Genomic DNA, 12,303 nt, shown 5'->3' with positions numbered 1-12,303 from the left:
TCTCATTCCAGTTTGCAACATCAGAGAGCGCACGCGCGAGAGAGAGAGAGAGAGATGGGGGAAGAAGAGAGGAGCGAGAAGGCAGGAGGAGGCCCTGTGTTCGGAGACATAAGGCGTTACTACTGCGAGCACTGCGGGATCTGGAGGTCCAAGAAGCCCCTCATCGCTTCTCACATCCAATCCCACCACAAGGTCCCTTCTCCTTCCCCTTTCTTACTCAGTTCTCTTCGCTTCGGTTGCCTTCCCGATGCTTCCTATGCAGCTCCGTTCGTTTTGGGCTGCGAGTCCTGATGCTACGATGCGATTATTATTAGTTCGATCAACAATTGCTGGTTTTGCGTTGCGGAACTGATCTGAACTGGTTTTCGTGTTGCTTTGGGTCCTCATCAGGAGGAGATGGAAGCGGCAATGGCTCGAGGGGTCGAGGGGAAGGAGGGAGCCAAGGCTAATACCTGCGAAGAATGCGGCGCCACGTTTAAGAAGCCCGCCTACTTGAAGCAGCATATGCAGGGCCATTCGCTCGAGGTATGTCGAGCGCTCTCTGTTTGTCTCACCGGAGTTCGTTTGTTGTTCTTGAGAGTGCGACGTGAAAGCAAGTACCTTGAAAATTTCAGTCGAGTTTCCATTAGATTGCACCTGTCATTGAGGTGGTCGACAGTGAGGTACAGTTTGTGGAGTGGAGAGGTTCTGATCACAGTCGCACCGGTCTTGTTGAGGAGATGGTTTTGATGTACAATGCTCGGTTATGGTCTTTGCTTTCAAACTCTTCACATTTATAATTTATAATGAGGTGTCGGAAGCAGCAATTCGGATATTATCGTTGGGGATGTGCATGATTTTCTGGGCTGTGGAATGATGATTACCTACAAATATAGTGCCGTGAACTTGTGGAGCATCATCACATTGAAGCACTTACGAGAAAGCATCGATCTTTTATTGCGATCTGGTTTCACAGATAGATTTCTAGGATAGAAAAAGTTTTACTTTTGGTTGAAAAATGAAGCTGTTTTGTTCTTTTCCATTTGTCCACTGCGAGTTTACCTATACTGAAATCAAGACCTTGCAGGATAAAGTATGTTGGCTCATCTGATTATGATATGGTAATGGCGTGAAGCATTGGATCCCACAGTAAAGAACTCCAAAATGCAAGAGGCTGCATTCTTGTTTCTTGATTGGACTAGTATCAGGTTGGGGGACCACCTGAGAAGATCCATCAAGTCAGCCTTGGTCACGCATGTTCTATTTTGAGGTTTGAAGCATCGTTCGGTTTGTTCTATTGATATCTAGAGATTTGGTATGCTCTGTATCTATGTGTCAACATGCTAAATTTATTTGCAGAGGCCTTTCAAGTGTTCTATGGAGGATTGCCCTGCCAGCTATAGGAGAAAAGACCATTTGGCTCGTCACTTTCTTCAGCATAAAGGCAAGATCTTCAGCTGTCCTGTCGATGGTTGCAATAAGTCATTTGCATATCAAGGGAACATGAAGAGGCACATGAATGATATTCATAGTGATGAGCTACCATCGACGTTTGGTGAATTTAAGAGTCCGAAGCAGAGTGTTTGTCCGGAGGTTGGGTGTGGAAAGGTTTTCAAGTTTGCATCAAAGTTGCGAAAGCATGAGGATTCTCATGGTAAGTCACTTAATTTCAAAGTGTGTTGGTGAAGCCGAATGATATCTATGAGGTGTTTAGTGTGCTAATTGATAATAACGTCATTTCAACTGCTGCAGTCAAACTGGAGACCGTGGAGGCTTTCTGTTGTGAGTGCATGAAATACTTCAGCAATGTTGACTATCTGAAGGAGCACGTGCAGTCGGCTCACCAATTTGTCAATTGCGACATATGCGGGACTAAGCAGTTGAGGAAGAATTTCCAACGGCATCTCGGCACGCATGAGAAGAAAAATTCGGCTGATTCAGAAGCATTCAGATGTGATGTCGAGGGTTGTCTCCGCATCTTTTCAACAGTAAGATGCAATCACCTATAAAGTAGATTCTGGCTGTGCATGGATTATAATTGTTTAGAACTTTGAAGCTCGAGTTCTTTTATCTTGTGGCTGCTGAGTGTACATCATCTGATGTTTTTTCTTGTTGACAGAAATCAAATTTACATCAGCATGTGAAGGCTGTTCATCTTGAGGTGAGGCCATTTGTTTGCAGCTACAAGGATTGTGGCAAGAAGTTTGCATATAAGCACGTGAGAGACCATCATGAGAAAACTGGTTGCCATGTTTACACTCCAGTGAGCCCTATTCTCTCATTCTCTTGAATATTGAAATTCAATTTTACTGCTGTTGAAATCCAGCTTTTTACTACATGAGAGTTGGATGATCCTCATACCTAGCAATTTGGCTCCTTGGGTTCAGGGTGATTTCGAGGAGTCAGATGAGCAATTTCGATCCAGGCCCAGAGGCGGGAGAAAGAGGAAATGTCCGACGATCGAGTCCCTACTGCTAAAAAGAGTTACTCTACCCAACGAGCTAGATTTCCTTTCAGATTAGTGGCTGAAGTCTCTTGGCAGCGCTCGGCAGCAGCTGAGGATTATAATGTATAGGAGCTGTGGTTTTTTTGCCGCATAGGCCGAGCAAAGGTGAAAAATTCACTCATCATCCATCATCCTCCTGTCACTTGTTTGTAGTTAATAGTTGATAGAGTTTGCTATTGTTTTGTCTATAAAGATAAGAGAGCGAGTTAATCCTTAGCAAAAGATTCTTTTGTTGAGCCATTGTCAGCTGTACATCATGCAATATACAGTAAAATTCAACTGAGAATCCACTGTTCTCATACTGATCTGTCTCTGGTATATATATCGTTGAACAGTTCAAAAGTTATGGTCGGTATTTTTCTCTTTTTGAGATTCTTGAAGGCTTGGAAGTCGGATTTCTACTATCTTAATTGGTAATACTTAAAAGAAAATTGATAATGGTCTATAAAAATCATTTTTCTTAAGTACATAAAATTTCCTACTGTCTATTTAAATGTCAGGCCAAATCCGAAGAAAAATCATGTGCACATTACTAGGGGATAAAAATGACGTCACTAAATGTCCCAAAAAAAATCACGGAGTGGGAAGAAGGTGACCATCATTATCTTTTCTATGTAAATTAGGAGTCAGTGGTTCTAGGTTCCGTACAAATTTCAACCTGGAACCCACCCATGGAACATGGTCATCATTTTTTTGGAACCTGGAACCTATCTTATATATTTTGGAACTTGAACAAATCTTGTCACAGGATCTAGGGTCGGTTTCAGGGTCTACACAGGTTCCATATGTATTATCACTACTTTTAATGATTACCATTTGTTAAGATTTACTGATCATAAATTATATTTATATACACGAAAAATATGAAACATTAACAAGTCATAAAATGAAAGCTATGCTATGAACGACGCGAGATCACGTGAAGACATAGATCAGGAAAAAACATAAAAAATTTCTTTAGGATTTCAGGTTCTACCTATTTGGAATTTACTAGTCGAAACCTGTATACCTTGAAACCTGTAATTGGAACCTTGCTCACCCCTAAACCTTTAATTGGAACTTTGTTCACCCCTAATGTAAACTATTCTGTGTGGCGGATGATGTGGCAAACGGTGCTTAAGTGGTGCACTGACATGGCGTTTTAATTAATTCTAAAATTTTAAAAAATTAACGAATTAAGAACTAAACGATGTTGGCCAAAAAAATATTGGAAAGTAAAACGGAGTTCCAAGGGACGAAAAAACTGAAAAATGCCAATGTAAATACTGAAACAGGTTGAATAACAGAATAGAGTCGTCTTCCTCAGATCATCGCCTGAGATCGTCCCTTGAAGAGTTGTTCATGAGCGTGACCATCGTGACTACTGCAATGAGCCCAGCGATGGTTGCCGCCTCGAATCTGGTCCGGATCGAGGTTGGACGACCCCAACCACTGGACCAGATCGGGTACCATGGCTGCGGCCATGGATGCCTGCGACCTCTTCGTACAGAGCTTGAATGGATGTGAGCTTTGTCCCAGAGGGCTTTGCAGCCACCACGAGATTATTGGCGAGGATTCATTGCATTCATGAGCGTCGCCGATGGTGTTCCGTATTTTGTTTCACAAAACACAAAGCTCGTCCAGAAACATAATCCTTTTTGAAGCCTAGAAAACAAGAGAAAATTGCAAAGTGGCTATCACGAACAATGCCCTGTAAAGTAGCACAAAAGGAAAATGCCATTGAAGCCTCTGTACTCTTGTTTGAAATTCAGGGTGCATTTGTTTTATAAAAAATTCAAGATTTGAAAAATATTTTTTGAAAAATGATTGGTTATGTCTTTTAGAAAAGTTAATTAATGGAAAATATTTTCGTGATTGACAAAAATTTATGCCTAACTATTTTAGTGGGTGATGGAAATGTTTTCATTTATTCATTCATTTTTGTAAGGGATATAAGAAATTATTTCTCGGAATATGTATTCATAATTTTGAGTTTTTCATGCAACAAATGGACCATTTTTTGCTCTCCGAGCTTGCGACTACCACTTCAAGAGGAAACTCGCCATGTTGAGACATGGGAAGGGCTGCCGTTTTCTTGTTTCTTGATCATGATGAATCGTTTAATAGTCACGAAGAAGTATTTCCGTTTGGCTCATACATAACAATGTTCCTTTCAATAGAAAATTCATAATACCACTCACGAAAATTTTAAATAATGAAGGTAAATTCGCGCTCCCTATTCGTAATGTATATTGACAATATTTTGGAACAATATTTATCACTTATAACCGTAAATATTCTAGTTATATATTTACTACTCAAAACTAAATCACGGCATGATAAATGGTGTTCTATTATTGGGTTTGTGGATAGTAAGATTGTTATTTCATTGATTACTTACAAACAATTATGCACCCACTTGTAAAATAACAAATTAAGCGTTAGTCTACTATCGGATTTGTGGCTGATAAAGTTTTTATTTCTTTAGCAACATTTACTTACGTGTCCATTTGTGAAATCTAAAAATATGGGGAAATATACCGATTGGGTTTGTCAATAGTAAAAATGTTATTTTATCGCTAATTACAAACGGCTAATCGGATTAACAAGCTATTGATCACTATTAACTTATTATTGGTATTTTGAATTTATTATCGACATTACGTAATTACTGTCCATAGAAGAAATTCCGTTTTATTCGTACATGAAATTTTTATATATGACAATTTTGCATTCTCTAGTCAAGTCAACTGAAAAGCATGTACTTTTGTCGTTATGCCTGATTGCAGTAAATTGCCGAGTTCAATGTTTTTCCTCTCCATAATTGTCTATTGTAGGAAAGTTCTTCAAGCTTGAATAAAATGAAGATTCTTCAACCGTGAACCCGCCACCAAACTGGACCAACGGTCTTCCCAGCTTTTCTAAGAAGGTGCATGGAAATTTAGGGTTTGAAAATTTCAATCCCGAAAGGTTTTCGAATTCCTGCTTAGTTCAAGGGCTTGAAGTTGGACCTGGTTCACTTCATCATTGGTCTGACTAGCGTGTAGTGCCGATTTCAAGTCAACGGTCATTTTGTATGAAAAATACGGTCTGCTAATTTCGGTTGGCTGCAATAATATTCTTCTTAAGTTATCTGGAAATGTCAAATCCTGGCGTTAATATGATGCTCTTCGTCTGTCATGGACTAGTTCCATGTGGTGGCACAAGATCTAACTGCAATGAAGATGTAAGTTTTAACAATTCAAATCCAATTACAAGTAGCGGCCGAAGTGATATCTAGAAATGAAACGGGGCATATCACAAATTTCATTGGTTTGATAAGATTCCTCCAATTATGTTTCTGAAGGTTGGTTAGTTCTTGGGATGATAATATGTGTAAGCCGCAAAAGGCCTTAATGATGGTAAAAACAAAGAGAATGAAAGCATCAGTAGCCGGACCAAGGGTTGCCAAAGTACTCGCGCTCGATCCCCGTCCATTTCACGTGCCATTTGTTCCGGTGGTATCTAGCCACTTGCCCGAATTACTCGGTCAAGTAGCTCGAGCCAATATCGAACCTGACATCCTTAGGGAGATCATTGAAGAATCTCGCAACCCCATGAGGTTCGCGTTAGTGGACACGAGCTTGGAACAGTAATAGTAGCAGTGTGCTGCTGCTCGAAATCCCAACAAATTGCTTATATATTTCAAAGGCGGCTCAGGAGTTTAACTCTGAATCATGAGACAGGAAATCAGAGAAACTGTTATTCAATAAATGGGAGCGAAATGTGTATCTGTTTCTCTAGAAGGGGACTTGTACCGTAGAAAGCAGGGAATGGTACACAAGGGGACGAGATGCTCTTTGTTTTTTCTGTCTTGGCTTTTCTTCATCAACAGTCGAGAGCCACCGAAGGCCAACACTGGTTCAACCAAGTGAATTGATGAACTTGCATTCGCAAGTCAAGTCAACTTTGGATTGTCGCGCATGGGGACCAAAAAATTTATGATACCCTGTGATAAGATTTAGACCAAACACAGCTCCGTTGAAATTCTTGCACAAGGCAGTTCTGGTTCATCTGCCTTCTAATAAGAACACAAATCCTCCCTTATGTATTTGCTAAAAAACTCTGCAATATAGTATCGAAGTTGCATTCAAATATAAGTAAATCATTTAATTTCTTTTCTTGAATCTACTTATTTAATGGACAAAATAGGACATCATAGATGCATTTTGGTGGTAAGGTCAAAAGTTGGGGTATCTATACTATTTACTTTTAATCGATCTCTACATCCTTAATGTGATGTATAAAGAGAAAACTGATTCACATAATAATTATAACCAACTATGATCTCAAAACCATAAACTTGTTTTTGTATAATGAATCTCCCCACTATTGTGTGAGTGACCCAAAAGTACCCATTTATCATTGCCCTATATCCATCAAAAACCCTAAACTTTGTCTAGTGTGACACTAATGCTTTGTCAAATTCTTTTTTTTTTGTGTGCTAACAATACTCCAAACTCGCACCAGTCGAATTGTCAATGGCCTTATCCATATCCCTTGTGTAGTGTAAGGCCTGGCTTTACACGGTGCTTTGTTAAACAGAGACTTTGGAAGAAAGTTACACCACTCATATGCAAGTTGGATGCTCCAATTTGAGGAGTGTTTAAATATATTTACGGATATTATAGAATTCCCTATTACAGTATCGATACACCTTGATTGTGACTCATTATAAAGTTGAAATATTGAGCTAAAATATGAGTGGCACTTTTTCCACTTCGAGTTTGGTTAAAACACTCCCTAATAAAGTGTTATGACCATTTCACTTATTGTAGGTCCCACCTTTCAGCATCTTAATTGTTCTCTTGGTATCTCTTTTTTGGTTTTCTTTTGCGGGTCTCATGTTCCTTCGTCTTCGTCCTTTTCTTTTTCTCTCGGCAATTATCTTTCTCTCTCTTGCGGCTCCCACTTCCGCACTTTTTGTATAAAAATAATTGGAAATAAAAAAAAAACACCTAAATGAAACTGCGTAAAAATACTAGCAATTGATTTTTTTAGATAAGGAAAGTGGAATCCGCAAAAGAAGAAAACGTAAAAAAGACACTAAGAGAAAATGATGCTGAAAGGTGAGATCCACAATAGGTAAAATGGTCAAACACTTTGGCTCCGTTTATTTGGCGGAAAATATTCTCTTTTTGGAAAATATTTTCCCGGAAGTCATTTTCCTGAAAAATATTTTCCTTGAACACAATTTTCTAGCGTTCGTCTAAAATCTGAAAAAGTCTCGGAAAATATTTTATGGTGTTCGGCGACCGCCGATCCGGCGGTGTCCGGCGACCGGCGGCGTCCAGCGACCGGCGGCGGTGACCGGCAGCAGCAACCGGTGGTGGCGATCGGTCGGCGGCAGCGAGCGGCGATAGGTGGCGGTCGGCGGCGGCAAACGGCGATTGGCGGCGACCGCGGTGGTGACCAACGGCCGCGGATCGCTACGATCGGCGGCGCGCGACCGGCGGCGCGCGCCGGCCGCGCGCGCGACGGCGGCGCGCGACCGGCGGCGCGCGACCGCGGCCGGCGGCGTGCGACCGCGGCGGCGCATGACCGGCGGTGCGCGACCGGCGGCCGGCGGCGTGCGACCGGCGGCCGGCGGTGCACGACCGGCGGCGCGACCGGCGGCCGGAGGTGGCGACCGGCGGCGGCGGCTCTGTGGCGGGCCCGGCGGCGACCGACGGTGGCAGCAGCGGCGACCGGCGGCGGCAGCGGCTGGCGGCTGACGGTGGTGACCGGCAATCAACTTCCTCTCCCACAGAAAACATTTTCCTTCCCATGGGCAATTTTGCCTTTACTTTGGGGGAAAATTATTTCCTCTTTGTGAAAAGAGGAAATCATTTTCCTCAAAACAACGAAGGATTGGGGGTGGGGGAAAATATTTTCCGCCCCCGAACACCGGAAAACGCAGAAAATGTTTTTCGGAAAAATATTTTTCCGGAAACGAACACAGCCAATTTGTTTGGGAGTGTTTAAGCCAAATTAGGAGTGGAAAAAGCCCGGCCCTAAAATATATTGTTGAGTATTTTCTCTCTCCATTTCAAGAATATTTATAGGTTTCAATTTCTTGAACTCAGAACATCCGATTGTCTCTACTACACGAGTATTTCCTAGTCTGCTTGAAAAATAATGAGGATTTTGCTCCTCCTATGGCTGGTCTTAATACTCGCGCATACCAACCCTTTCAGCATAGGCACGGTTTTGGTCTCGGGCCAGTGTCTCAGCGATCATAAATCGCTGCTGTTGGAATTCAAGAATAGCCTCGACTTCAATGCTTCTTTGTCCACGAAATTGATCAAATGGAATCAGAGCAATGATTCTTGGGATGGCGTGACCTGCGAAGGTGGCCAAGTCACGGGTCTTGATCTGAGCAAGGAGGGGATCACTAGTGGACTAAGCAATTCGTCGAGTCTTTTCAGATTCAATTATCTTCGGATGCTGAATTTGGCTTTCAACAACTTCCAGTCTTTGGAGATTCCATCTGGGTTGGGTAATCTCACCAATTTGGTCCACCTGAATCTTTCAAATGCCGGGTTTGCGGGACAAGTTCCAATTGGAATGTCACATTTGACCAGGTTGGTTACTCTTGATGTATCCATGCTTTATTTTCCTGGGCTCACTTCACTGAAACTCGAGAATCCGAATCTAAAGATGCTTGTTGGGAATCTTAGCGAGCTGAGAGAGTTGTATCTTGACGGAGTGAACGTGTCTGCTACAGGCAATGAATTGTGCAATGCCTTGTCTTCTTCGATGCCTAAGCTTCAAGTGCTGAGCATGACGAATTGTTATTTATCAGGTTCCATTGGGGCTTGCTCTTCCCTCCTGAATCTTCATTTTCTGTCAGTGATTAAACTGGGCTTCAATAATCTGTCTACTACCGTCCCAGAGTTCTTTGCCCACTTCCAGAATTTAACTACTCTGGATCTCAGTCATTGTGGCCTGCAGGGAGAATTTCCTCAAAAAATCTTCCAGGTACAAACACTTCAGACCCTTGACCTATCATTCAACCAACTTCTTCGGGGTTCTTTGCCAGAATTTCCGGAGAATGGTTCTCTTCAGAGGCTGGTTCTTAGTTTCACAAATATTTCCGGGAGGCTGCCAGATTCAATTGTTAATCTCGGAAATCTGTCAAGAATAGAATTGGTGAATTGCAGCTTTGATGGAAATATCCCAAGCTCTTTCGCGAATCTTTCTCAACTGGCTTATTTGGACTTCTCATTCAACAATTTTACTGATTCAATTCCATCACTCAGCAAGTCCAAGAATCTGACACAAATCACTTTGTCCCATAATAAGCTAACTGGTCAGATTAATTTAACCCAGTGGGAATCCCTCTTGAGTCTTCTTATTCTCGATCTGCGATTCAATTTACTTGAAGGAAATGTTCCTTCATCTCTCTTCACACTTCCATCAATTCAGAAGCTTAAACTTTCCAACAACCAATTTTCTAGTCAAGTGAAGGGATCTTTTAATGCTACATCGCACATGCTGAATACACTTGATTTGAGCAACAACAATATAGGAGGAGAACTGCCAATGTATATATGGAAACTCCAAGGTCTCAAGTACCTCTCACTTTCTTCCAATAATTTCAGTGGGTCGTTCCATATTAATTTGGTTCACCAGTTGAGAAACCTTTCTTATTTGGATCTTTCTTACAATCGTTTTTCCATTAACACCACAAATACTGCTTCCCAGGCGTCTTCATTCTCTGACCTTACAACTATGAAGTTGGCTTCTTGCCAGTTGAGGACTTTACCTGAGTTCCTGGCTGAGCAACACAGATTGGTATATCTAGACCTCTCTGACAATCAGATTCAGGGAAAGATACCAAAATGGATATGGGAGCTTCAGAATCTTCTGTATCTCAATCTTTCGTCTAATTTACTAGACGATATTGAAACACCATTACCTAGTCTCACATTTGCTCTGTTAGTTCTTGACCTTCATAAGAACAGGCTCCGTGGACAAACGTTACCACTGCCGCCGCTTGCCACATATATGGACTTCTCGAGCAACAACTTCACTTTAGACATTCCACCTACTATTGGCACGACCCTTTCTGTGGCAATATTCTTCTCCATGTCCAATAACAATATCCAGGGGACTATGCCAGAATCGATTTGCAAAGCTGAATATCTCGAGGTGCTTGACCTATCTCATAATAATTTGAGGCGAAATATTCCTGATTGCTTAGTGATGGAGTCTCTCAAGGTATTAAATCTGCGAAATAATGCCTTGGATGGTAGCATTTTCAATTTCCCCGAAACATGTGGTTTGAAGACTTTGGATCTCAGTAATAATGTATTACAAGGGAAGTTCCCAAAGTCATTGGCAAATTGCAGAGCTCTGGAGGTTTTAGACGTGGGAAACAACCAGATTGATGACGTGTTTCCATGTCGATTGGAGAGCATTGCAAGTCTACGTGTCCTTGTGTTACGATCCAACAAGTTCCATGGAGGGGTTGGATGTCCGAAGTATAAGGGCACTTGGAAGATGCTTCAAATTGCGGACATCTCTTCCAACAATTTCAGCGGCATTCTGCCTGCTCAATGCCTAACAACTTGGGAGGCTATGAAGGCTAATGTAGACATCAATCATATCCAGTATCCATTCCTTAGCTTCACTGGACTCTATTATCAGGACACGGTAAGCGTCACCATCAAAGGTCTGCACGTGGAGATTGAGCTGGTGAAGATCTTGACTCTTTTCACTTCAATCGACTTCTCATGCAACAATTTCGAAGGTCCAATCCCTGATACTCTGGGGGATCTGAAAACGCTTTATTTCCTCAACTTATCAAACAATGCATTCTCAGGGCCAATTCCTCCATCCCTAGGAAACTTGCAACCGCTTGAGTCCTTGGACCTTTCACGGAACGACCTCAATGGGACGTTCCCCAAACAGCTTTTAGACCTTACTAATCTTTCCTTCCTGAACCTCTCATACAATAAGCTAGTGGGAAGCATCCCAGCAGTCAACCAATTTGGCACCTTTGGAGCAAGTTCTTTCGAAGGCAATGCAGGATTGTGTGGACCACAACTGGAAACAAGTTGCTTTCCGCTCGAGAAAACTTGCTCAATTGCCACGAATGGGACGGAAGAAGAGGGTTGTGTTCCTACGGAAAGCTACACAAATGATAACGGCAACAATGATGATAGCGAGAAGATGTGGTTTTACATGGGCATACCGTATGGATTCGTGGTTGGCTTCTGGGTATTTTTTGGTCCGTTAGCGTTTATCAGATCATGGAGGTTTGCTTACTATCGATTCTGGGATAAAGTGCTATTCAGACACTCACGTCCATGAAGATTTCTGCCGAGGTTCAGTTATTCAACTTGAAAAATAGTATTTTCCTTTGTTCTTCACTTCACAATTCTCCACCACCTTTAAAAAGACATTCCGTTTGCGTTTGCCGATCCGCGTCAACGGTATTTAAACTTCTGTTGCTTGTGTAGTTGGATCCTTCAATATTTTTTTTTTTTGGGATCAACTCCTTTTACTCTACCCAATTCTCAATCAAGTCCTTCTTAAATAATTCTTAGTATGTTAGATGTGGTATGCTAAGATGGTAATTTTCTTGTTATAAAAAAAAAAGTAAAAGTCAATGATGTTAACATCAAAGGAAATTAATTATGTTCTACAAAAACAAAAAGGAAAGTAAAATGTAGAAGACAAGGGTGGAATCGCGAGAGACACCAAAAGGGGTGGAGAACTTGGTGGCGGCAACCCCCACCAACAATGATTGGTGATGGTTGGAAAATAGGGAAAAATGTCAAAAAAAATCCTAAATTTTTTGCATTAGAGCCGAT

At 41.7% G+C, this 12,303-nt stretch overlaps 2 protein-coding genes across 2 annotated transcripts; both read left to right on the top strand.

Moving 5' to 3' along the window:
* On the top strand, positions 1–2,851 carry LOC115667767 (transcription factor IIIA-like). Its single transcript, XM_056316585.1, has 6 exons — positions 1–192; positions 391–525; positions 1,339–1,633; positions 1,732–1,967; positions 2,099–2,242; positions 2,367–2,851. Exons 1-6 carry the CDS (start codon positions 55–57, stop codon positions 2,499–2,501), a joined length of 1,083 nt encoding a protein of 360 aa, XP_056172560.1. The 5' UTR covers positions 1–54; the 3' UTR covers positions 2,502–2,851.
* A 5,744-nt stretch (positions 2,852–8,595) lies between these two features.
* Positions 8,596–11,800, top strand: LOC130139521 (receptor-like protein 7). The gene has a single exon (XM_056316680.1). The coding sequence runs from the start codon at positions 8,621–8,623 to the stop codon at positions 11,798–11,800; it is 3,180 nt and encodes a 1,059-aa protein (XP_056172655.1). The 5' UTR covers positions 8,596–8,620.
* Positions 11,801–12,303: the final 503 nt, after the last annotated feature.

This window comes from Syzygium oleosum, unplaced genomic scaffold (genome assembly GCF_021117445.2).
Source record: "Syzygium oleosum isolate NSW1041296 unplaced genomic scaffold, Sole_v2.1 Sole_v2.12, whole genome shotgun sequence".
Taxonomy (NCBI): Eukaryota; Viridiplantae; Streptophyta; class Magnoliopsida; order Myrtales; family Myrtaceae; genus Syzygium; species Syzygium oleosum.
Note: the sequence above shows the minus strand (reverse complement) of the source record. Positions and strands in the feature narration are given on the sequence as shown.